The sequence below is a fragment of the Ochotona curzoniae genome, unplaced genomic scaffold, assembly GCF_017591425.1.
Source record: "Ochotona curzoniae isolate NIBS_2020 unplaced genomic scaffold, NIBS_Ocur_1.0 contig_3255, whole genome shotgun sequence".
Classification (NCBI taxonomy): domain Eukaryota; kingdom Metazoa; phylum Chordata; class Mammalia; order Lagomorpha; family Ochotonidae; genus Ochotona; species Ochotona curzoniae.
In genome coordinates this window covers 2,014,268-2,040,703 of record NW_024465777.1, presented here as the reverse complement: position 1 = coordinate 2,040,703, position 26,436 = coordinate 2,014,268, and the positions used below count along the sequence as shown (strand labels likewise).

The following is a 26,436-nucleotide window of genomic DNA, read 5'->3' as shown; positions in this document are numbered from 1 at the left end:
CTGATGCTCTTGCCTTGGCAGAGCTGGCTTCTGCGTTGGCCATGCTGTTGGCTCCGCAGGCATCTGCTTTTCACAGCTCTGCCCAGCCAGCTCTGTGCTTTCCCGTACACTGTTGGCTGGAACACAGGCTTTCATTCCTTCCCCTCCTTCACGTCCAAGATGAACAAAGCATGAGCCACAAGTGCCTGAACGTTAACTTCTGCCAGCCAGGAGGGCTTCCGCGAGGAAAGGAGATGGTTGCACAAGGAGGTCGACGAGGTGAATCAGAGAAGCGTGCATGGAGGAGAGAGGGTGTCTCAGGAATACTGTGGCCAGAAAACCCTAAAAACCAAAGTCCATTCAAGGTCCTGTGACCATTTTAAGAGATGTTTTCCAAAGGTGGCAAGAACCAAAAACACCGTGGTGATAGAGTCCCATCCAATCAAGAAGCTGTGACTTCTGCCTTTATGGGTCTAGCTCATGCTGATGTCCCACGTGCCCATTAATATCTCCTCCCAGGTCTGAAGGCAGGTGATCTGAGGTTGAGCTCATGTCCTGTCTTGCCTAAGTCTCCTCACTGTCTTCTGTGTCCGTCCACTGGTTCATTGCCTAGAGCCATGTGTGGCCATTTGCTCTGCCCCCATCTCTTTATCAGTCCCCTAGTCTCACCCTGGTCCTACCTTCTCTCCACTGCCAACGCCACCAACACAATCGGCCTGTGTTTCTTTCTGCCAGGACTGGGGCTCACACTGTCTGCTGGTCTCCCACCTCAAGCTGCCCCCTGCCTTTGCACCTGTATGTACCCCACCCAGCTCACAAGTGCCCCTCACTCTTGCCCGGTGGAACTCCCCACAGAGTGTTAACTCTTGTTGTTCCTGGGCATGTGCAGAGTTTCCTGCCAAATCTCTGATCGTGTGAACTGCTATTGCTATTGCTGCTCTTCTACTCTCGGGGAAAAACTGTGGTGAATAGCATAAGCCATCTTAGCCAATGAATAGTCTTTTAAGTGTTATTTATTTAAGAGGCAAAGGGAGGGCCCGGAGTGGTGGCGCAAGTGGTTAAGGTCCTCGCCTTGCACGCCCGGGATCCCATATGGGCGCCGGTTCTAATCCCGGCAGCCCCGCTTCCTTCCAGCTCCCTGCCCGTGGCCCGGGGAAGGCAGTCGAGGACAGCCCAAAGCTTTGGGACCCTGCACCCGCGTGGGAGACCCAGAAGAGGCTCCTGGCTTCGGACTGGCATAGTATCGGCCCGTTGCGCTCACTTGGGGAGTGAATCATCGGACGGAAGATCTTCCTCTCTGTCTCTCCTCTCTGTATATCCGCCTTTCCAATTAAAAAAATAATAAAAATAAATCTTAAAAAAAAAAAGAGGCAAAGGGAGAGAAGTGTATGGGGAGGGGCAGGGAGGTTGAATGACCCCCATCTGTTGGTTCACTTCCAAAGCCCTGTGTACCCTGGGAGCTGGGAATTCCACCTGGATGCAGGAACCCAGTTACTGGAGCTGCCACCTACTGTTCCCCAAGATCTGCATTTCCAGGAAGGTGGAATCCGGAGCAGCAGAGCCAGGCTTCAGCATGGATGCAGGTGACCCAGGCTGCCCGATGTCGGCCCTTAGCCTTCGCAAGTGGCAGGGTAGGTAGGGTTAAGTGCATTCCCACTGTTGAACAACCACCTCACAACTTTTATCTTGCAAAGCTGCACCTCTGAGTGTTAACACCTCATTTCCCTCTCCTTCTTGACCCATATGTGCAGCCAGACCTCTGGGCATGCTCTGAGCCCCTTTGAAAGCACGCTTCCCTTCACGGGAGCACCTGTGATGTTTTTGACCTCCACAGCAGTGACATTGGCCACTGCGAGCCAAGGCCCTCCTCCACATTTAGTCCTCACTGCTGTTCTGTTCCCAGCTTGTGTCAGGGACGGAAAGGGCTCCGTGAATATGGCTGCCTGATGTCTCCCAGCAGGTTAAATGGCACTAAGTCTGTTGTAGATTTTAAATGCAATTTGTCTACACGAAGATGATCGATTCTCTTTGGAGACAATGAACCAGTGGAAATGGGCTTGTAAAGAGCCTCCCCTCCCCCACCTCTCCAGTGGGACCTCACATCCACTCCCAGCAGAGTGTGCTGTTCTCCTGTTCTCACCCGAGCCAGTGCCCAGACACCCTGACTCAGCCTCCTCGACAGCTCTGCAGAGGTAGGCAGGCAAGGGCATGCAAGCGACATTCCTGCCCGGCATCTACCCCCTGCCACTCCACTCCCACTCTTTCCACTGGCCATAACCAACCCTGGCCATTCTGGAACATGCTCTGTCCTTTTACATCTCTGTGCCTTCACACATACTGTTCATGAAGACTGCGATGCTTTCCTTCCCATCTTCTCTATCTCCAGAATACCCACAGTCTGCAATTGACCTAGACTTGCTTGGGTGAGCCCCCTCCCTTCCCCACTCCCCAGGAGTTCCCTGCCTCCGAAGGGCTGACTCCCCCCTACCTGGTCACCTGGACAGCAGTAACTGCTGGTCAGTGTGGGCTGGCCCATCCCCCAACTCCCAGTGCAATGAGGACCTTGGTTACTGTTCCCCATAGGGGTAATGAGGTAATGAGGACATTTTTATTTTTTTAAACTTTACTCAAAAGACACAGTGGCAGAGAGAGAGAGACAAAGAGAAAGATCTTCCATGTGCTTATGCAGTTTCTAAATGGCATGGTAACCAATCTTGTAACCAATCTGGCCTGAGGCAGATTGAAGCAAGGAGCCAGGAACTCCACCTTGGTCTCCCACATGGGTAGCAGCGTTAAGGCTAATAGGTGACATATAAGTAGGGTGCTGGATCAGAAGTGGAACAGCCATGCCTTGAACCCTTGCTCTGATATGGAATGCTTGCATCACAAGATATGCCAGTCCCACCCAGAACACTTCGGATTTAAATAAATCCCATATGGGATCCTGGCACGTTCAAGGTGAGGACTTTAGCTCTTAGGCCACTGTGCCGGGACCAGGAACACTTCTGATATAGTAAGCTACAACATACTTGAGCAGCTCATAAGATGATAGGATGGGGCCCAGTACAGTAGCCTAGTGGCTAAGGTACTCGCCTTGCATGCACTGGATCCCCATATGAGCACTGTTTAACCCTAGCATGCCGCTTCTCATCCAGCACCCTGCTAGTGGCCTGGGAAAAAGCAGTCAAGGATGGCCCAAAGCCTTGGAACCATGCACCTGTGTGGGAGCCGAGGAAGAAGTTCCTGGCTTTGGATTGGCTCAGCTCTGGCGGCTGCGGGCACTTGAGCAGTGAATGAATAATGAAGGATCTTTCTCTGTGTCTCACCTTCTCTCTGTAAATTTGCCTTTCCAATAAAAATAAATAAATCTTTAAAAAAAAAATAGATACGGTTCCGTAGGGACAGTGACCTGGTAACAGGGCACAAACTGCAGAATATACCAAAGAAGTGTCCTCAATCAAGTCCAGTGGTGGAGCCCACATACCTTCAACTAGGTAACAAGAAGCCTGAATTGGAGGCACCGTCCAGAAAGCTGTCCTGGTCCCTGGCATCAGGATGAACCAGCCTGCTCACTCTGCACGTGATGGGTGCCCATTCCTGGCTGCATCCTGGGGACGAGCTCGCCTTTCCACGTGCTTACTGCAAACCGACAGATACCAAGAATCCTGCGGAACTCCCCGGTCGGGGACAATGGGACAGGAAGCCACCTCCGCCTCCAGGGACCCCAACTCTCAAACTCCAACAGGAAGTCCCTCACCAGTGTCCTTCCTGTCCCTCTTCCCGCCCCCCAACCCCCAGGGGCTCCCTGTGCAGCCAAGCTCTCCCTCCACTCTCAGCTTCTCACCTCCACGCTGTGCAGGGCCCCAGGTAGACAGGACAAGGAAAAAAAAAAAAAAAAAAAAAAGGCAGTCACTGAAGGCAGCAGGCAGCCAGGCAGCCATCCTGCCCTCAGGCCAGCCCAGGGGGAGCAACTGCCAGAGAACAAAGAAAGGCTTAAGGCCCCAGAGCCAAGGGGGGCAAAAGGCCTAGGGAAGTTTACCAACAAAGCAATCTGTCAGGCTCTGGATGAGAAAGCAGCCCCGCTGGGCTGGGGCACCTCACCTTAGGCCCAGTTAGAAACCTGCAATTTCTCATCCCTTGCCCCTCCTCCCTAGTTCCTGATCCATCTGGAGAGTTCCCCAAGGGTCAGGCCTCATTTTTGCCGAGCTTTCCGGCAGCCTGCTCTGCTCGGCTCCACACACCATTCACCCGAACACACCAGGTGCGGCCCCCAAGTCCCAGGCTGCTCTGAATTTCTGGCAAAAACATGCTCCTGAGCCAGCCACTCTGCTCTGCGGTGCCTCTTCCTGGAGGTCTCCCTGGCCTCTGCTGTCCTTTGAGTACCCACTCCCTGCAGAGGCCTCGCGGTGTAAGAGATGGGCTTGGGGAGACTTGACTCTCTGGAGGAATTCACAGACAGGATTTCAACTCAGGTGTGTCTGATCGTGAAGCCTTCCACTGGGGACACTGCTTCTTGGGAGCCCTCTGGGATTCCACTGCTGGCAATACCCACACGTGTTTTGTGATGGGCTTTGAGGGTTGAGTTCTGAAACGGAAGATTCTACATCATGGCTGCAGAGGGGTCTCCTAGTTCCTGTTGGACATTTGAGTGATGTAACCATAAATAACGGGACACTGGGAACCTGACACTCTCAAAAGCATGGCTGAAAAAAAAAGTCAAGTTTCTCAGTGGGTGGATGTGTGCACCAAGCACCACTAAGGCTGCTTTCGCCGGCACAGCAGAGAAGTCTCCTGGACAGAGACAACAGGCTTCCGGGCACCGAGCCAAGCTCTAGGATATTTATAACTGGAAGAGGGTGGGAGTCCCTCAGAAGCCGCTCTCGTCTCTCTCCATCACTTTCCTCTCCAAGGCGGCTGCGAGCTCCGTGCTCTTCCCCCCGTGCGGCATGCCCGGTCCCCCAGCGCCCCACTCCCATCGCCTCATTCCCTCCTCGGGGCTGGGGAAGGCCAAGCCTGCCAACCCTTCCCTTCCCAGGGACTCCCGCTGAAGCCGGCTGGGCTCCTGCACGACACGCCCGAGACTCGGAAGATCGCGGGCCTTGGGTGGCAAAAGGAGGATTTTCCACCTCTCCCAGTTTTTCCCCCAACACAAGCGGTCTGAAAGAACTCGGTCTTGGGCGTCGGGACCTGTGGGCGACCTCTTGGATCGGGCAGCAGTGGCTCTCTGGCGGGCCCGGAGGTAAGTCTGCCTGTCCTCAACTCGGGTTTTCCGCCTGCTACCTTCAGCTGGACAGGGTCTGCTAACATCCCAAGCCACCGCTCGGCTCAGGCCCTGAGAGGCCTCCAGGAGACCCGCCCTCAGGGATGACAAGGACCACCCGCCCCGCCCTGGCTCCATCCCCGTCTCCCAGTCTCTCCTCCTCGGCTTATGATTCCCGCCCTCCCTTTCGGGGTTTCGTTCCCCCCGCAAAGAGGCGCAACTCAACGCTCGACTCAATGGTCATCCGCTTCAGGATGCAGTCGGACGCCCCTACGAGGCGGACAGCGGCAGAACCGCGACACCGCAAGGCCCGGTGGCAGACCGCGCCGTGGGGCGGGGCGGGGCGGGGCGAGGCAAGGCATCCTGGGAGTTGTAGTCGGCGGTCTCGGGCGCGACGCCGCAGGCGCTGCCGGGAGCTGTAGTGCGTGGGCGGGGTCCAAAGTTGCAGCGCGGCCCCCGAGTCTCCCCCAGGGGAGTGGGCGGCTGCTGCTGCTTGCCTCCGGCCTGGGCTGCCACCTGAGGCTTGGCTCCAGTGGACCTCAACCCAGCCTGCTTCAATGACGCCCCACGCCGCAGATAAACTCAGCCTCAAGGGAGGCTCCCGGGCTGTTAGAAGCAGGACAGCTTCCCCGTCGGAACTGGACTGTGGGCTCTGAGAGGAGAAAAAGGAGATACACTGCGCTCGGGCCAGGACGACGCGCCCCGAACCCTTTTGTTCTTTTCCCTCCTCCGCCCGGCCTCTGACTGGCTTTTGTACGCCGGGTTGGAACTCCAACTCCCGGCAGGCCACGGCACGAGCGCAAGCGCGGTGAGGGGCACAGCCACCCCGAGGAAGGCGGGCCTCCGGGTCGGCATCGGATTGGCAGTGATGTGCAAGCCTCGCTAGCTGATGGGCTGAGGCAGCTGCCGGAAAGGACCGGGTCTGGAGATGGAAGAGCGGAGGCGTTCTGTGGGCTGGGCTGAGCGCCTCCTCCCACAGACAGCAGCGGGCTGACCCCCGGCCCCCGAGGCACCCTGGCGGGAGGCTGTCCTCCGTCGGCTTAGGCATTGCCTCCACCCCCTGGTGGCGGAGACCCAGAGGGCGTGTGGCGTTCGGGGGGTCAGGGAGGAAAGTGACCCGCCCTGGTCCTCCTGGGCCCTCCCCTCCCGCCTGGCGGCCAGAACTCCAGCCCTGGGGAGTGGGCAGGGCCTCTCCTCCGTGCCTCACGCCCTGCTTTTCGCCTCCTTCAGTGCTGTCTGCTAGCCGCCTGTCCTGCTTTCTCACAGGAGGCGAACCCTGGTGCCCGAGATGGCAGCTGCCCTGCTCATGGCTGGGTCCCAGGTAAGCCGGGGGTGGCTTCTCTGCACCTCGCCTCTGCCCACACACCTCGTCTGTGGTTTCGGTGGTCTGCAAGCCCCCTCATGTGGGAGATATGCTGGGCTTGGTAATTCACTTGTTCCGGTATTCTGCCTCTATGGGTTTAGAACCAGGCCGGTATAGCTGCAGACATACACTGAACGCTTGCTGTGTGCCTTTAGCTATCAGGAAACTAAAAGGACGCCTCTGTGTGCCTGCTCCCAGCCTGAAGGGACAAGAAAGACACATCTGGCTAGCGGTGACACAAGGTGATAAGTGTGCTTGCCGAAGCAGCCAAGTGCTGTGATGGGGGAACCCATATATGCGAGTGATTAGTTCTCTCTGGAACATCTGGGGGCAGAGTGGGACGGAGCAGAGGGGTGGGCGGGGATTGGTCCTGTAGTGGGACCATTCGGCAGCATTTTGCTGCTCTGAGAAAATATTCCAGGGGACCGGGAGCGTTGCAAGGACAGGTATGGAGAGCTGGAAGTGCCAGATGGATTCCAGGAAAGTGTGCTAGGGTCGGCTGACCGAGTGGGGCAGCAGTGTCCATAAGCCCCGAGCAGTTGGCATTGCTCCCTTGACTCTTTCTCTTCTCTCTTGTTTTCTTTTCTGGTCTCTACAGACCAGACTTAATAGCCCTGTGCCTCCACACCATTCCTAACCATGTCTGATTTCAAGAAGAAAGACTGGCACTCAACTCCCCGAGGCCAAGTAGTGAGGAAGCACTGTGTCATTTCAGGCACCTGTGACATTTGAAGATATGGCCATGTACCTCACCAGGGAGGAATGGAGACCTCTGGACTCTACCCAGCGAGACCTTTACCGGGATGTCATGCAGGAGAGTTACGGAAATGTTGTCTCCTTGGGTGAGTAGTCTGCACTCCTTCACCCCCACATTTTGAAGGCTGTCCAAATGACTGAGCTCTTTCCATAAAGTCAGTTTGATTTTTAAAGCACTTAATTACAGATTGCCTTGAGGTGAGCCCCAAAGCAAAGGTTGGCTGTCTGTACTTCCAGGTCACATGGTCTGAAGAAAGCAGCTGGTGGAGGAGGCTTTGGGCACCATGTAGAAACACTCTGATTTCTGCTGCCCCGGGTCCATTGCCATCTCCAGCCTGTTTGCTCACATCACTGACCCAACAGGTCTGACGCAGTGGTGCTTGCCGGGATGTAAATGCTGCTGGGGAAGGGCGCTTCTACTGTGGGGCACCAAGTGATGATGGGATTTTGACCCAGGTTCTTGGGAGGGCAAAAACTGCCTGTGTGTGTCTGCTTTGGCTTCAGAATCATGGTTCATTTCGGGTTCCATAGCCGATATTGTCTGCAGATGTTGCTCATGGATATTTCCTTGAGGATGTCAAATGATGTTCCAGAGAATCCTGAAACAGTGAGATTAAAATTCCGTAGGGAGGACAGGTTTGTGTGTTTTCGTAGTCTACAAACCAGTCTTCTCTAACCTTTGTGCTTGGTGGACCTAAAATGAATAGTATACTCCTGAGGTGAACACTCTTTTGACTCAGTATCTTTCTTGTAAAGGCTTGACCTTGGCGCAGTAACCTAGTGGCTAAAGTCCTTACATGCACTGGGATCCCATATAGGTTCTGGTTCGTGTCCTGGCTGCTCCACTTCCCATCCAGCTCCCTGCTTGTGGCCTGGGAAAACAGCAGAGGGTAGCCCAAAGCCTTGGGATCCTGCGCCCATATAGAAAATCCAGAAGAAGCTCCTGGCTCCTGGCTTAAGATTGGCTTAGCTCAGCTCTTGGTGCCACTTGGGGAGTGAACCAGCGGGTGGATGATCTGTCTCTCTGTGTCTCCCCTCTGTAAAAGATGTTACTTCCAATAAAGAATAATATTTTTTTTTAAAAAAAAAGACTTGTCAGTTCACCAGTGTGAAAGGTTTACTAGGTCATCAGTTGCTCATTAGGACTAATCCTTTTTTAAAAAAATATGTACGTTTATTGGAAAAAGAGATTTACAGAGAAAAGAAGAGATAGAGAGAAAGACCTTTTGTCCGCTGTGTCCAACTGACTACAATGGCCAGAGCTGAGCCAATCCAAAGCCAGAAGCTGGAAACCTCTTCCAGGTGTCCATGCAGGTGTAGGGTCCTAAGGCTTTGGGGCCATGCTCTACTGCTTTCCCAGACCATAAGCAAGGAGCTGGATGGGAACGGAGCAGCCGGGACACCAACTGACAGCTATATAGGATCCCAGTGTTTACAGCAGGAGGGTTAGTCAGTTGAGGCACCATGCTGGATCCCTAATTTTTTTTAAAAAAATCCCAATTCATATAGTTTTTCCCAGAGCAAAAAGTGTGTCTGAGGTAATCCTCTTCTCACACACTTTAAAAAAAAATGTTTATTTATTTATGTGAAACACAAAGTGAGAGATAAAGAAAGATCTTCCCATCCACCATTCACAAACCCAAATGACTGCAGCAGTCAAGACTGGAGCCAGGTGGAAGCCAAGAGCCAGGAGCTCCATCCAGGTCTCCCGCGAGCGTGGCAGGGACTCAGTTCCTTGAGTCACCATCTGCTGTTTCCCAGGCACATTCACAGGGATTTGGATTGGAAGCAAAGTAGCCAGAACTTGAACTGGCAGTCAGATACGCGATGCAGACATCCCAAGAGGCAGGAGCTGCTGTACCCACTCGCAATGCTTCTTTTTTAAAGATTCCTTTCTTTTTACTGTAAAGGCAGATTTACAGAGAGAATGAGAGAGAGAAATATCTTCTATCTGCTGGTTCACTCCATATATAGCTGCAACTGCTGGAGCTGAGCCAATCCAAAGTCAGGAACTTCTTCCAAGTCTCCCACACGGGTGCAGTGTTCCAAGGCTTTGGGCCGTCCTCCACTGCTTTCCCAGGCCACAAGCAGGGAGCTGGATGGGAATTGAAGCCGCTGGGACATGAACCAGCACCTAATATGGGATCACTACGTTTACCAAGGGCGGTTTAGCCAATTGAACCACGCACTGGGCCCAAGATTTCCTTTTGGACCTGGACTTTCTATGATATTCCAAAAATCTTGGCTTTTTGCTTTAGAAAAGCAACCACAGATAATGTTATTAACCAGACAGTGCAGTCAGCAACCCAGATATTCTGCTCAGGCTAACAAAATCCAAAAGTAAGAATCTTTAAAAGTGCAAATTTCCATTTCTACAGCTTTAGCCCAAGGAACATCTTAGAAGGAAACTTCTTTTCAATTATTTTATTGGCTAAAAAAAACCCTGCTATTTTTATTGGCTATGTAAGTTTGGGAGCTGATTAAACAGGGTCTGGAAAGCTTCTGTACCTGAAGACTTCTCGGACCCTGTACTGCATTGTTAGGTGCTGTGGGTTTGTGACACCACTTGCTAGGCTGATTCAGCCACGGATCCTTGTCTTCCAGCATACGCGGCCATCCTCATCTCATATGGTGAGGTGAGAAAGCCAGTTTGGGAAATGCAGGGTCTGGCACAGAATTCCTTGCAAATGATAGTTGGACATTTCGACTCTCATCTGAAGAAATGTATTTAGATAGTACCAAGAAAGTTCCAAGACATCTCTTTTTGTACGGGGGGGGGGAGCACCTTCTCCAACCTCTTCCTCTCCATTTTTATTGAAAGTAAGGGAAGATAGCAAGTAATATTTAATAGTCATTTTTTTCTGCCAACTGAGACATGGCATAGATAGCTAAAAATATTTTTTTCATAATAACCTGTTAAATTTTTAGTAAAGTATATGATGCTAATGATGAAGTTTTAACAAGCTAAAAAAATAAATAAAATATGAAGGCTCTTGAATTTCAGAGGTTCTAATTTAAAGTCTTTTGTATTTTCTGATATTGGTTGTTTTTTTTTTCTAAGATTTATTTATTTGTGTTGCAAAGTCAGATATACAGAGAGGAGACACAAAGAGAAAGATCTTCCGTCTGTTGATTCACTCTCCAAGTAGCTGCAATGGCTGGAGTCTCTTCTGTATCTGCTATGCAGGTGCAGGATCCCAAGGCCTTGGACCATCCCAAACTGCTTTCCCAGGCCACAAGCAGGGAGCTGGATGGGAAGCAGGGCCACAGGGATTAGAACCGGCACCCATATGGGATCCCAATGTGTTCAAGGAGAAGACTTTAGCCACTAGGCTATCTTGCCAGGCCCAGTTTTCTTTATCAAAACACCAAAATAAATAGTTTTTTTGAAGAACCATCAGCTTTGATATGGAGCATGAACTTAGCAGGTAGACTGGGTTTGAATACTAGCTCTGCCATTTACTTTTTTTTTCTTTTTTTGAATCAAACCCCTTTATTTTTTTACAATCTTTACATGGTTAATTAGGGCACAAAAGTTCAAGGGCTACAGGAAAGTGGGTAAGACTATTATTTCCACATTCTCTTCTTTTTCTGTATCTGTGGTAAATGGGAAGATAAAGGTAGGAGTCCTACCCAACCTCCCACCCATCCCAGGTCTCTAATGTGAGGCATGCTCCGAGGGTCTTGCTCAAGTGGTTTTGATAGTTCAACAGTTCTGAATTGCTGCCAATCTCACCATTCCAAGCACAATGAAGTCACTGCAGAATCCACTGATTGACATAGTACATCTTAGAGTCTCAGTTTGCCCAGTTTTTCACTGCCAACATATGGCTGGGTAGTTGATTGGTTAGTTCTGTCCTCTGTTGTGGTGCCAAGTGTCCTCTGCATGTTCCAATAGACGGCTATATCCTCCATGCACACCTGATTGTGCTGTCCACTGCTCCATCTGAGCCTCTGAGGAGGCTTGGCTCTGTCTGCCATTTACTTTTGGCAAGTCATTGCACGTGACTGAAGTTTGGGCTTTTCTGGGATAAGATGAATGAATGACTCTCAGGATGGCTATAAAAATGAATAAAGTAGGGCTCGGCGCAATAGCATAGCGGTTAAAGTCCTCACCTTGCATGCTGGGATCCCATATAGTCACCGGTTCTAATCCCAGCAGCCACGCATCCCATCCAACTTGTGGCCTGGGAAAGCAGTGGAGGACGGCCCAAAGCCTTGGGACCCTGCAACCCACGTGGGAGACCCGGAAGAAGCTCCTGGCTCCTGACTTTTTGATTGACTCAGCTCCAGCCATTGCGGCCACTTGGGGAATGAACAGACAGAAGATCTTTCTCTCTGCCTCTCCTCCTCTCTGTATATCTGCCTTTCCAATCAAAATAAATAAGTCTTTTTTAAAAATGACTGAAGTAACCATATTAAGAACTTAGGCTAGTTCCTGGAACACAGTGAGAACCTCTTTAGTACATTTACTTATTTCTTTACTCTTTATTACAGATTTTGAAATTAGGAGTGAGAACGAGGTAAATCCAAAGCAAGAGATGAATGAAGATGTAGAATTTGGGACAGCATCTGAAAGGCCTGTTGGAAATGCTGAGGAAAATGCTGAAAGTGAAGAGGTCTTTGAAAATGGGGATAGGTCAGAAAGACAGTGGGGAGATCTCACAGCAGAAGAATGGGTAAGCTATCCTCTCCAACAGGTCACCGACCTGCTGGCCCACAAAGAAGTCCACACAGGGATCCAATATCACATATGTTCTCACTGTGGAAAGGCCTTCAGTCAGATCTCAGACCTGAATCGACATCAGAAAACCCACACTGGAGACAGACCCTATAAATGTTATGAATGTGGGAAGGGCTTCAGCCGTAGCTCACACCTTATTCAGCATCAAAGAACACACACTGGGGAGAGGCCCTATGACTGCAATGAGTGTGGGAAAAGTTTTGGAAGAAGCTCTCACCTCATTCAGCATCAAACAATCCACACAGGGGAGAAGCCTCACAAATGTAACGAGTGTGGGAAAAGTTTCTGCCGACTCTCGCACCTGATCCAGCACCAAAGGACCCACAGTGGGGAGAAGCCCTATGAGTGCGAGGAGTGTGGAAAAAGCTTCAGCCGGAGCTCGCACCTGGCTCAGCACCAAAGGACGCACACAGGCGAGAAACCTTATGAGTGTAATGAATGTGGGCGGGGCTTCAGCGAGAGATCTGATCTGATCAAACACTACCGAGTCCACACGGGGGAGAGACCCTACAAGTGTGATGAATGTGGGAAGAATTTCAGCCAGAACTCTGATCTGGTCCGCCACCGCAGAGCCCACACGGGAGAAAAGCCATACCACTGCAACGAGTGCGGAGAGAACTTCAGCCGCATATCCCACCTGGTGCAGCACCAGCGAACCCACACGGGGGAGAAGCCCTATGAGTGCAACGCCTGTGGGAAAAGCTTCAGCCGGAGCTCGCATCTCATCACCCACCAGAAAATCCACACGGGAGAGAAGCCCTACGAGTGTAACGAGTGTTGGCGAAGCTTTGGTGAGCGATCTGATCTAATTAAGCACCAGAGAACGCACACGGGGGAGAAGCCCTACGAGTGTGTGCAGTGTGGAAAAGGTTTCACCCAGAGCTCCAACCTTATCACACACCAGCGAGTTCACACGGGAGAGAAGCCCTACGAATGTACAGAGTGCGAGAAGAGTTTCAGCCGGAGCTCAGCTCTTATTAAACACAAGCGAGTTCATACGGATTGAGTTCCGTAATTGTGACTGCAAATGGATTTCCTCGGAAGGTACAGTTTGATGTTATCCAGGAGCCCCTTCAAGGCTTCCTCAATGACTTTAGTGACTTTCTTAGTTGAAGCCACTGTTTAAAATACCAAATGAGATGTGCCATTCGGATTTGGGACCATTATCTCCTCCGGAATAATAATTTGTATTCACTCCATGGATTACCCCCTTCAAGATCAGCCCCCACAAGTAATTGGAAACCTGAAGACCACAGGACAAATACTGCTGAATGCTCGGGGTAGAAATGGAATAAATCTTTCAGTTATTCTGCTCATCCTGGGCCCAAAGAATTCCGTCCATAGAAATATGGGATTGCAATAGGGTGGTGGTCATGGCCACTTCGGGAAAAGGCAGCCAGAGGCTGGGCCTCAGCTGCCACACCTGTTCACACACACCATAGTAGTTGGGCACATGCATCTTCCCACCCAAAGGGCTTTTTTTTTTTCTTGAGTCATTCACACATTGCTATTACTCCATCTTCCTGAGAGCAGAATTCTGCACGATGAAGGCAGTGATTGTTAACTTTCTTCCTTCTCATTGTTTGTGATTAACTTGTTTAAAGCTTGCATCTTTGTGAAAGATAACTGAAGATATTATGTGAGAGAAAAGATGAGACATAGGTTTGGGGACCATGGACCCATCAATGTGGTAACTTTAGGGTTTATCAAATATATACATGTTCTTTGGAAAACACTTCAGGGTACATTGTGAGGGGAAGATCTTTTCAAGGAGAAATAGGACCATACGTTGTGGTGTGTGAGGGGCAAGTGGGATTGACCACTTCAGGGAAGGAAGTGCAGAGTCCTTTCCCAGGGACCATGGGTCATTTCTATGTCCTTTCCCCCATAGTCTTGAGGTTCCGTTCTCCCTGTATTGCTAACTCTAGGATTTCATAAGGACCACATCCCAGTGTTTATCTTAGCTTGCATAAGGGCATGTATACTTAACAGTGAAATGTGTATTCCTGTGGTTTTTTTCTCATAGCAGAAACTGAATTTGCACAGAATTAGCATGCTCTTGGGTGATGTGGATCATGTGACAGAACTGCAGACATAACTCCAATGTGAGAAATGTCTTAGTGTTCATTCTTATGAAAAAAATTTAACACTAATGCTCAAGTGTGCACTGTCCTGTAAGCTTTGTCTGTGTATAGAACTAAGCCTTTGTTTGTATGCATCCTTCAATTATGGAGATAATGACTGGGCAGATAGGTTGGATGTCCTATTCCCAGACTGAATTATGTTCCATGGTTTTGAAGAACTCTGGCTTGTCAGAAGAATTAATAAACCTAAATAAGAATGTATTTCTAACCTCCCAAACTACAGCTATAAATGGTTAAAGTAGGAGCCAACCTGTTTTAAGCCCAGTAGTGTCCGTTCTCTTTATCTCAGCTGGAGTAGGAACTAAGAAATACTGTAAATGTTAACGCTTATTCAGCCTTGTAGTGGTGGGAGTAAACTGGTATCTAGGAGACAGAATTGGAGTAAGGAATATGTTTTCAGAGTACCCTGGTTTATTGCTACTGTGCTTCACTCCGAATGCTGTAACATTTAAAAAAAAAAAAAAGTCTTTGCAACAGCTATTTTGGGATCTGGTGTGAAAGGTGCCACTGGTCAGTTCTGTGATACACAATAGTGAGCTGTACACTACAGTGGCCTACAGCTGAGTGAGACTCCATCACTTGCAAGGGACACAGCTTTGAAGATAACAGAACACCCCTACCAAGAGGGCGTCCTTCACGTTTGCCACCCTTTCCATCCAGGGTCAAGCAGAAGTTATGCTTTTGTCATTCTGACTGGGTATTCATACTTTGTTGGGTGACATATGTAGTCTTGGTAACCTAGAAGCGACTATGTCTTTTTCCATATCAGTGTTGCTGATGGTTTTAATTGATATCAAGGTTGTCTAGAAGCTTCTGTCAGCCACTGCAGCAGGAGGCTTGGGAGTGGCCCTGGAAGGCAGGAGCTTCTTGACCTAATTATTACCACATTCCCTCTTTTCCCTGCTCTCTCGCTGCACCCCAACTTGTTCCTGCTGCTGTTTTTTTGGCTCCTTAGTAGCAAAGGGTTCAAGAAGAGGATGCTGAGTACCCATCTCCATGTACATATGCACTTCCGCGGGGAAGTGAGAAGGGCCAGGTCTGCACCTGCCCTGCTTCTCTGTCCTGCCCATTGCTGGCCATCTGCTGCACTGGTCTTTGTGCAGAAGTTAAGTAGGCTGTTTTTGCTGATGCTTTTTGCATGCTTTCTGCTCCCAAGCCCTGCCTGCTTCTTGCACACACCCTGAACACTCGGTGCCTGCTTCCTATGGTTGTGGAGGGAGAATGACCACATAAGAATGTAGAGCAGTTTTCCTATGGTATCGGTTACAGTTATCCCAATGTCTATCTACAGCTGTATTATTCTAACAATATTCTATAATTAAAAGTATAATTTTTAAAATAAAAAAGACCCGAGAATTATTTTAGCAATATTTTTTTTATCCCATCCCTTAAACCTGGGGTGACTGTCGTTACATTGATGTGTTATGTACAGCCCACTGACTGTTATATTTTTGGACAAAGGTAAAAACCTGGACAGTTTCCTAAGAAGGTTATTCTTGTGACAAAAGCAACATGGAAATATGTGGTTTGGATGACTCATTAGCTTTGGAGAAGAGGGTAAAAAAAACCCACATCATAAAAGGAAAAATGAGAGAAAGCCTTGTTACTTTAAGGAGATATTTTGGGGGTACCCATCACAAATGCTAAAATAGTTTCTAACCTAAGATTGGGTTCTGGGAACAGAGATACCTCCTAGAAGCTATTAAGGCTTCTCTGTTCATGACACAGTGGCACAGTCTGCCTAAGACAGGAATTATGTACTACCAGGGAGTGGCACCAGTTTTCAAATTACGTACAAGTAATTTTCTCTTGGGAAGCTTTTTTTTTTCAATGAAAGCCCAGCCTAAGCAGAAGTAGGGGGTGAAAATGCTTTACACGGGGCATAAAAACAAATGTGGAGGAAAAATTGTAATTAGCGGTATAGCTAAGATTAAGAAAACGCTTTAAAAAAATTTTTTTTTCTTAAAAAAAAATTCCCTTCTGCAAGCTCAGTGTTTTTGATGGCTGGGAAGGAAAGTTAAAGGGGGCAGTGCCAGGACAGCTGGAGGTGTAGCCTCCCCTCTGAGGTGCTTGATATGGTAATATCTCTCCATTATCATCATTATACTGAGCTGTACCTGTGACTTAACTGGTGTCTAGGAGGCTAGGGTAGGTTAGGGCTGCGTGCCCTGGCCGCTGGAGCCCTGCTGAGCTCAAGGAAATGCTAATTCCCTCAATGGTGCTCCCCTCGTGAGGGAAGTTCCCTGCCCCAGGGAGAAAAGGGCACTCTGAAAGCTTGGTGAGATGCTTTCCTCTGCAATAGAGACCTTAGTGAAAGACAGTAAAATTAGTGGGAGGAAATGACCCTGCGATGACCTGAAACAGTTTTGTGGCTCGTTGGTTCCTAGATTCTGCAAAGGTCATTCTACTTACCTGTGTTTCTGGGAGAGACTGAGGCCAGTGACACCCAGATCTCACTTGGAGTTTCACACCAGCCCCTGCAGTCCCTTCTAAGCAGCTCTGCTTGAGAATGACCAGACAGACACCCTGAGATCGGACCCCGACTTGCCCTACTCCCCACCTGATTCACTTGCAGAAGCTAGCATGTCATATTTAACCCCTGCTCCCTTAGCCACTCTCCCCAAGCCGGTAGAGAATATTAACTGCATAATCAGTCATTCAGTCATGCCCACACCACTTGCTAAATGTTTCACAAATCCGTCTACCTCACTCTCTCAGCAACCACCACTTACCATACGACTGTGGGCAATTACTTCGCTTTCCTGATCCTTGGATTCCCCATCTGTAAATAGGGGTAATTATATTTCCCTTGCAGAGCTGCAAAGATTAAATGAGATAATGGGGCTCTGGATATTAGCTGCAATTATCCACACCATCCTGGGAGACACATCTGGCTTCCGGAAACAACCTCCTAATGAGTTTATTCTGCATTCATTTCCCTTCACCTTCAGGCTGCCCTCCCTTTCTGCAGCTGGAAAGATGTTGGTGAGACAACAAGACCCTCACACCATTCTCTGTGCCAAACCCCCTGGAGCATTCCAAAACCTTCAGCAAGCCGCCAACTCCTGCTGTGCAGGGTTCGAGCAGCTCAGCCAGCTCTGCCCTCTTCAGTTCCAGCTCCCTGCAGTTTCCTGCACCTGTAACTCCTCCAAGCGGCATCTCTCTCTCAGCACTCCTCTGGCCAATTTGTCCTTCAAATCTCAAACCCAGCTTGTCTTAGGAAACCCTTACTGGTCCCACAAGACTGGTTTTGCTTTTCTACCTTCCCTAGATTTATCCATCAAAGGACTTTATTCTTGTTTTGTGATTGCTCGTTTCCTCTGTGCGTGTGTGGTCGCCACTTCCACTTGGCTATCCTGAAGAAGTTACTGGATCTTGATCACGTTCTAGCAAACGTTTGAGCCACAGTATCCAGGTGACAAGTATTTCTGCGATAAATAATGGGGATGTGCAGAAATCATATTCCCTTAAGTAGAGCCAATGATAAAAAAAAAAATACAGAGAGGAGCAGAAACAGAAGAAAGCAAGATTTTCCATCAACTAATTCATTCCCCAAGTGGCCACAAAGGCTGAAGCCAAGCTGATCCTCTTTTGGGTCTCTCACACTGGTGCAGGGTCCCAAGGCTTTAGGCCATCCTCAACTGCTTTCCCAGGCCACAAGCAAGGAGCTGGTCGGGAAACAGGGCGCCAGGATTAGAACTAGTGCCTATATGGGATTGCAGCATGTGCAAGGTGAGGATGTTAGCCACCAGGCTATCGTACCAGGCCCCTTTATTTTTATTTGTTATCATATTACTTTTTTGGTTTAGTTTTTTATTTTTATCTTTTTTTTATTTTGCTGTTTTCTTCTTGTTATCATGTTTCAATAACTACAGAACTCATACCCTTGACACTCTTGGCCTTATACAAGAGGCAGAAAGCCCTTGGAGCTGATGGGCTTTATCTCAGATGCCCAGGTAAGATTGCAATGAAGACAGAATGTCCCCTTGTGCTTCTGCACTTAATGATGAAATAGGTATATATGTATATTCAAGCTTATTTTTATTGGAAAGGCAGATCAGGTTTATGAAGAGAAGGAGAGATGGAGAGAAAAAGATCTTCTTTCCACTGGTTCACTCCCCAAATGGCTGCAACAGCTAGAACTAAGCTGATCTGAAGTCAGGAGATTCTTCTGGGTCTCTCACACCAGTGCAGGGTCCCAATGCTTTGGGCTGTGCTCTACTGCTTTTCTAGGTCACAAGCAGGGAGCTGGATGGAAGGTGGAGCAGCCAGGATATGAACCAGATTACATTGCCAATCTAGCGACAGTTTTCAGTCATCTACTATTTGTTAATGGGTTTTAAGAGTTTTTTTTTTTAAAAAAAGATTTATTTTTATTATTTTCTTATTGGAAAGGCGGATATACAGAGAGGAGAGACAGAGAGGAAGATCTTCCGTCCGATGATTCACTCCCCAAGTGAGCGCAACGGGCCGATACTATGCCGATCCGAAGCCAGGAGCCTCTTCCGGGTCTCCCACGCGGGTGCAGGGTCCCAAAGCCTTGGGCTGTCCTCGACTGCTTTCCCAGGCCACAGGCAGGGAGCTGGAAGGGAAGCGGGGCTGCCGGGATTAGAACCGGCGCCCATATGGGATCCCGGGCGTGCAAGGCGAGGACTTTAACCACTTGCGCCACCGCGCCGGGCCCTTTTTTTTTTTTTTAAACATTTCAGATACAAGTCCTTTAACAGGTAACGTGATTTGAAGAACTGTAAGTATTCCATTTGAGTACTGTTTGAATCCCAGCTGTTTCACGTCAGATCTAGCTCCCTTCTGATGCACCTGAGAAAGCAATAGATGCTAGCTGAAGTGCTTGGACTTCTGCCATACCTGCAGAGGACCTGGGCTCAGCCTGGCCAGCCCTGTCCATTGTAGTCACTTGGAGAAGGAACCAGCAGATCTCTCTCTCTCTCTCTTTCCCTTTCTAATAAATAAAATAAGCCCTTTAAAAACACATATTCTTTGAAAATACAGTGTCTCTCCTTTTCTAGTATTTTCTCAATGTGTCTGGCACAGTGGAAGAGCAGGCTGATCCTTTCCAGTGTCGGCATCACATATAAGCACCAGTTCTAGTCCTGGCTGTTCCATTCCCCATTCAGCTCCCTACTTGTGGCCTGGAAAAGCAGTAGAGGATGGCCCATGGCCTTGAGGACCCTGCACCCGTGTGGGAGACCCAGAAGAAGCTCCTGGGTCTCAGCTTTGAACTGGTCCAGCCCTGGCCGTGGGTGACCATTCTGGGAATGACCCAGCAGATGGAAGCTGTCTCTCCCTTTCTCTCTCTGTATCTATGACTCAAGTAAAATAAATATTTCTTAAAAATTATTTTGGGCCCGGTGCAGTAGCATAGTGACTAAATCCTTGCCTTGGAACCACCTGGATTCCATATGAGTGCCAGTTCTTTTCCTTTATTGCTTTTCCAGACCATAAGCAGGGAGCTGGATGGGAAGTGGAGCAGCTGAGACATGAACCAGTGCCCACATGGGATGCCAGAGCTCCAGGAGAAGTTTAGGTAGTTATTCCACTGCACTGGCTTCCTTTCTTTCTTCTTTCTTGTCCCCCCCCCCCCCCCCCCCCGAGAGAGAAACACTTCCAGGACTGAACCCAAGCAATTAGGTCATCTGCTGCTGTTTTCCCAGGTGCATTAGCACGGAGCTGGGTTAGAAGTAGAGCAGCCAAGACTCAAACCAGCACCCATAAAGGTTGCTTACATCACAGGTAGACAGCTTTACCTATTATGCCACAATGCTTGCCCCTGGGAATGTCCCTTCCATCAACTGGTTAATGCTCCCTTTACAAGCACTGGGATCCCATTTATGTGCTGTTTATGACCCAGCTGCTCCACTTGCCATCCAGCTCCCTGCTTGTAGCCTGGTAAAACAGTCAAGGATGGCCCAAGAGGCCTGAAGCCACGTGGGAGACTCCAGAGGAAGCTCCCGGGTTCAGACTGGCTCAGCTCTGAACATTGTGCCATTTTGGGGAGTGAACCTGCAGACAGAAGATCTTTCTCTCTCTTTTTTTATTATTAAGATTTATTTTACTTTTATTGCAAAGTCAGATATATAGAGAGGAAGATCTTCTGTCCGATGATTTACTCTCCAAGTGACCGCAGTGGCGGGTGCTGCGCTGATCCAAAGCCAGGAGCCAGGAACTTCTTCCAGGTCTCCCACGTGGTGCAGGAACCTCAGGCTTTTAGCCACCCTCGACTACTTTCCCAGGCCACAAGCAGGGAGCTGGATGGGAAGTAGGGCAGCCAGGATTAGAACTGGCGCCCATATGGGATCCTGGCACATTCAAGGCAAGGACTTTAGCTGCTAGGCCACCATGTCCTGCCTCTCCTTCTTGATGGTTGCCATGGTTATGGGAGTAGAGTGGTGCTTGCTTTGAATCGGTACTCACACTAACCTCAGACTGGAACCCAGAAAGGACAGCACAAATTTGGCATGAGGCAACAGAACCTTTGCTGCACCAATGATGGACACAGGCCAGTATGCCTCACCGAACAAGGACTGATGTGACACCTGCTTCAGCTTCCATGTCAAGAGGGGTTCAAAACTCCTGTACCTTTCTTTCCTTAGCTTTCCTGTTCCTCTGTAGCTCTGTCTTCGATGTCTGTCTTTCTGCTACATGGTGGTAGAAAGGTCTGTGAACAGTTTCTCTAACACCCATGCCGGAGTCCAGGTCCAGCTGAGTTTGGAGCTCGCAAAGGGCGCGTGGATGAGGCGTAAAGAGGAAAGAAAGAGATGGACCACTAGGATTTCATGATCATAATGGACAATGCACAAAAGCTGTCCGCTTTATTTATACAAAATCAGTCAAACTCTGGCTCAGACTTTTTACATCACAGTCAAGTGGGTGTTTCTAAAGATAACTCTGCCATAGTATTACTTAGAAGTTCCTGCTGCTAGTACCTAGAAGTTCCTGCTACAATTCTTATCCTACAATTCAATCTTGTATCACAAAGAAAAGGAGAACTTAAAGGTCAAGGAAAGAATGAAAGCCTAAATACAGGTCCCTTGATTAGCATAGGTTCAATGGGGACAGCCAAGACAGTAGGAATGATAAAGGGCCCTTTTTACAAGATATTGACCTCCAAGCTCAGGCTGAGCAAAAGGTTAACCTCGCAGTAGCAAATGCCAGGATGGATTAGAATTCTTCTGCAGGGTGGTCCAGTGTCCTTGCAAAAGAAGGCGGAGCTGCATTCAGGTGGTTGTAGAGACATCCGCGGGTGGGCCCTGCCGAACAGGGGGAAATTCCTTGTGGCCCTGCCTGCAATGGAACACTCTTCACCCGCTCATGTTCCCCACATCTACTGCACGGACCCCAACACAGCCATCTATATTCTTTTCTATTCTTGGCTGATGTGTTCATCCCCTGCACCATGCTGCATCTGGGACTTCTGCCGGACAAAATATGCTCTCCTTTTGAAATTTGTTCTAACCTCGAGCTGACAAGCCTGACCTCAAACTTTGGCCTGATTCTATAAGCCTGTATAGCAATGTCCTTAACTAGAGCTGGAGAAATACCTGTGTTGACTCTGGTTTTCTGCTCACATTAGCGACTACACTGATTAAGAGCTAACCTGGAGGAACTGTCTCTGCTGCTGCCTTGTGAAGGTGTTACGCACTTTCCAGTTAAGTTTATCTTAGATCTCATCTTTAGAGGGGCCTAGAAAGAAACTCTGCCTGCCTTTTCCTTTTCCCCATCACAGACCAATTGATAATTAGCACATACTGACCAGTAAAAGAAAACCCCAAAACTGAATTCATAGAGAATGAGGAGACTTAGTGAGAAAAAGCTTTTGGAGAAGATATCAGAAAAGGTAACGGAGGACTCGTCAGTGCCTGAGGCAGTTTGGGAATTGAGGCACGCAGTCCAGGGCTCGTGGCCTCGCCGTGGTGACGACTGAGTCCCCGCAGAAGGAAGGAAAGAGTGCAGATTTCAGCCCGACACCCTGACGGGCTGTCGGAGTCCGGGGTACAGTCCAGAGGCCTTTCGAAAAGCATCAGGGAGTGGCCCTGACCAGAATTTCTGAGGCGCCCTAAGACTTCTCCCAGTCTCACGCGATGGGCTTAGTCCGCGAAAGGAAACTGAGTCTGGACAAAACCGACATTCCTGGAACCAAGCAGCCCAGCTCCAGGGGATCAATTTAGCCAAACTCAGCAAGCCTCGCCCCTGAGTCTTAAGACCGGCAGCCGCGCTAGACGCATTTAACTGGCTGACAGGGACCCGGTGTTTCTTTTTCCGAGAGTTACTAATTGTGGAGAGCTAGTGTCTCTGAAAAACAGGATAGAGAGTCCACTTTGCTCACCATCCGACGAGATGGATGTCTGGAGGCTGGCAGGAGATCTCGCTGGTAAAATCCGAGTCACGGCACCAAAACTGTTGCAGGAATTTTGACTCCGAGTATGGCAGCAACCTCAAATTCTTGTCTCGCAGGAAAGAAGAATTTTCATGCGGACACAGTTTAGTTTTAAAGCAGGATTTATTAGAAAGGCTGAGAAAAGAAGACTCCCGTCCTAGCGACGGGAGGGGGTTTTGAGATAGAAAGGACCCTTACCTCCTGCCAGTGGCAGGAGGAAAAGGACCCCAGTGCTCTGCCATAGTGGCAGGAAGACAAGAAGCCAAAACCCTAGTGCTCTGCCATAGTGGCAGGAGGAAAATGAGAACCCTAGTCCTCTGCCATAGTGGCAGGAGGCAAAGAAGAAAAACCCATATTAATGGTGGGGAATGCACCTTTTAAAGGTTTCCCTCAAAGATGTTTCTCCATAAACAAAGAAAATTCCTGATTTCCAAGGTACCTGGCCTTGGGACAAAAGGTCACAGAGATACCAGACATAGGACATTCCAGGCCTTAGGCGATGTGTATTACTCCTTTCAATGATAAAGAGATCAGCCTGAGGCCCTCCCACAATAGCTGAGGTAATAGCCGATACTTCAGGTGGGGAATTGATATGCTAATTGGAAGAGACACGCTCTGGTGAGTCCAAGACATGGTGGGGAAATTCTCTTCTACTCGGGGACCCAGAATACCCTAACTGCCTACTACCCACTCTAACTCCTCTCTCACTGTGATGGGAAGGGTAGTGGAAGGGCCTGGTTGTACAGCTACCTAATTTCAAAAGAGTAGGAATACAGCTGGAGCTCCCCTCAATAACTCATTTTTATTCTGTTTATACTAGTTCCATTTGGTTAGCCAGTATGTAAACTCTTGGAGGACAGAGGATTGCGTTTTATTCATTTTATACTCCCTGGTCTTAACACAGTGCTTTCGATCTAGACAGCGTGCAACCAGTATTTGTGGGATAATGAATTCATGTAAACCTAGAATTTTTAAGGTTAAGCATTCTTCCAAATATAAGAAATCAAGATAAATGTTCTGAAAAAGGTGGAGTATGAGAGCAATATGGCAGAATATTTGAAATACTGCCCCCCTAAAATGGTGAGTGATTTGGATTGTTTCAATTACAGCATGTAGGCTAGGCATTCCAACCCTGTAGTTGGGTCTGTAAATGGAATCCAGGAGTCCTGAAATAACATCTTCACTTTTGCTCATGCCCAAGGAAAAGTTTGCCTTCTTCCCCCACTGTGAACGTAGGCAACAAATCACAGCAGAGTCAGCCCAGCCCTACACTCAGTCAGCAGCACAAATCAAACCTTTATGTACCACATGACAGTTGTTACAGATGCCTGGCAGTGTCTTCCCATCACTCAGACCTGCTGCAAAATCTTGGCATATAATGCCAATCATGATTGCGTAATAAATGTTTTAAAATCTATTTGCTATTAATTGTGCATCGATGTAAATTACTTCCTTCGCAATGCTCTGTATTTCATTTTATGCACGGAGAAAGTCAAGATCCACAGCTTTGGGCCCGGCACGGTGGCGCAGTGGTTAAAGTCCTTGCTTTGCACGCCCAGGAACCCATGTGTGCGCCGGTTCTAATCCCCGCGGCCCTGCTTCCCTTCCAACTCCCTGCTTGTGGCCTAGGAAAGCAGTAGAGGACGACCCAAGGCTTTGGGACCCTGCACCCACGTGGGAGATCTGGAAGAGGCTCCTGGCTTCAGATTGGCATAGCATTGGCCAATGAGTTGCACTCACTTGGGGAGTGAATCATCGGAGGGAAGATCTTCTTCTCTGTCTCTCCTCTCTGTATATCCGCCTTTCCAATCAAAATAAAATAAATGTTAAAAAAAAAAAAAGATCCACAGCTTTAACCAGAATCACAACAGCACAAAATAGGTGAAGAACCCTTGAGCTAGAGGTAGATTTTTGTGAGACTAAAATAAAGTTTAAGCTTCAAGATCCTTTAGCTCTATCATTGTATTTCCAAGAGTGTTACCAAATTTGTATTTGTCACATTATATTACTATATTTTCCTGAGTTCTGTGAGTTTCACAGCCAGTAACACAGCAGTTGGCTCCACCAGATTTAGCTGGCAACTGGGCACGTAGCAGGTGCCTTAGCTCGGTTTGTGCTACGACTTAAAGTCATGGGAAACAGACTCCTTCCAGTTCTGCAGGTTGGAGGTCTGTAAACGAGGGGTGTATCTGAGGAGGGTTTCTTTTTTTGCTGTGTCATCCAGCGCGGAAAAGCAAAGGGAAAGCGCAGACATCCACACAGCACAGCCCCAAGCCCTTTTCTAATTGCCACGTGAGGGTGGGGCCCTGCTGACCTAGGCACCTCCCACCAGGCCCCGCCTCCCCACACTGTGGCTTTGGGGGAAATCGGTTTCCAACACCTGCTCCGACGGGGGACACTTTCAAACCACAGCACTAGCTTTCCAATACTTCAGTTTTGGTGTAGAGTCCTGAGAAATTCAACCATCCGCAAGCCTGTCTGAAAATTCTGCAAAGCATTGGATCCCTTCCACTGCCTAAGCGGCGAGCAAGTTACAGTGAGTTCTGTGGGATGAGAGAGATTTGGGACTAAAGCGAGAAACAAAATCAGAAGGGGTGAAAGGTGAGAAATTGGTTTAGGAACAACAGGAATTAATCTCTATCCGGAATTAACCTCTTTTGGTCACACAGATGAACAGATCTATTCCCATCTACGTTACGATTATTAATTAGCTCTAAATCCTGTGGGAAAAAAACATCGCTGTCCTATCATTTCATTCCCACTTCAGCGATTTCCATCCCAACCCCGAGCCGCCACCGACGATGTATGGAAACGAGCCAAGGACGGAAGGCGGCAGTTTTCCAAACGGTTCAAAGGGATGAATTTTTTTCCCCCCCACACAAAAATTCTTCAGCGAAAACGACAGAGCCAAATCATCTCTGAAGTCGCCTTCCAGTCAGACTCTAAAGGACGACCTGAGGAGAAGCGCGAGCGCGCGGCCATGGGCGTGTCTGTAACCAGCGCCAGCCGCGGCGGGGCGAGGAAGGCGTGAAGGCCCCGGCGGCCCCGGCGACGCGGCGGGAGCGCCATGGCAGAGCGGGGCCGGCACGGACCGTGGGGAGGCGGGGCTGCGGGGCCGGCCACGCGGCGCGAGGCCTAGACATGCCGCCCGGCTCCGGCAGCAGACGGCGAGGGAGGAGCTTCGGCCGAGCCGGGGCCTGAGGCCCCGCAGCCTCGCCGCCGCCAGGGGCTTCTACCACAGACCCCTTTGTGTGCCTGCCCCCGCCCCGGAGGGGGCCCCAGCCAGCGGCGCTGAGGACCCTCATTGGCTCTGCCGACAGCTGCCACGATTGGCTCCCGGGACGACCGGCGTGGTCCGCTTCCCTCTGTTGCTATTGGTCGGCTGAACTGCCAATCCTGCCTCCTCGTGAGGTGATTGCCCGGCATCTCAGAGTCCCTGGAAGCAGTTCCGGGAAACCCCGCGTGCTGCTGGGATCGCGTCTGTGTCCATGAGGAGGGGGAGGGGGTGGCGCGCGCGCCATTTCTAGTCGTTTTCAAAGCGCCTCGCGCTGATTCTCACGGGCCCGGCCGCCGGCCCCTGCTCTGCCCGGGTGAGTCTCGCGCCGGCCCTGGGGGGGAGGGGCCGGGAGCCCCGATCCGACGCGACTCGGCCCGGCCCGGGCTCGGCGCCTGGTCCCCCGTTTGGTTTTCGCTCCGAGGCCCCGGGGTGGGGGTGGGGATGGGCTGGGGGTGGCTTCGGCCTCGTCCGGCCGCGCAGCTGTGGGCCTAGCCCTGCCGCGGCGGCGCCGTTTCGCG

General features: G+C 49.7%; 2 protein-coding genes across 8 annotated transcripts in view; both read left to right on the top strand.

Annotated features, from left to right (window-relative positions):
- Positions 1 to 5,198: 5,198 nt before the first annotated feature.
- ZNF436 (zinc finger protein 436) lies at positions 5,199 to 15,592 on the top strand. The gene is made up of 4 exons (XM_040979523.1): positions 5,199 to 5,218; positions 6,506 to 6,560; positions 7,318 to 7,444; positions 11,856 to 15,592. The coding sequence occupies exons 2-4, from the start codon at positions 6,528 to 6,530 to the stop codon at positions 13,106 to 13,108; spliced, it is 1,413 nt and encodes a 470-aa protein (XP_040835457.1). The 5' UTR covers positions 5,199 to 5,218; positions 6,506 to 6,527; the 3' UTR covers positions 13,109 to 15,592.
- Positions 15,593 to 26,122: 10,530 nt separating this feature from the next.
- The window catches only part of HNRNPR (heterogeneous nuclear ribonucleoprotein R), a 38,467-nt gene continuing 38,153 nt past the window's right edge, over positions 26,123 to 26,436 (top strand). For 2 of the 7 annotated variants that reach the window (XM_040979518.1, XM_040979519.1), the window contains exon 1: positions 26,149 to 26,231. The gene's annotated coding sequence lies outside the window, so the exon portion shown is untranslated. Of the gene's footprint in view, positions 26,232 to 26,436 lie in introns of all 7 variants that reach the window. The other 5 variants (XM_040979521.1, XM_040979522.1, XM_040979513.1 and 2 more) reach the window with 5 other exon arrangements.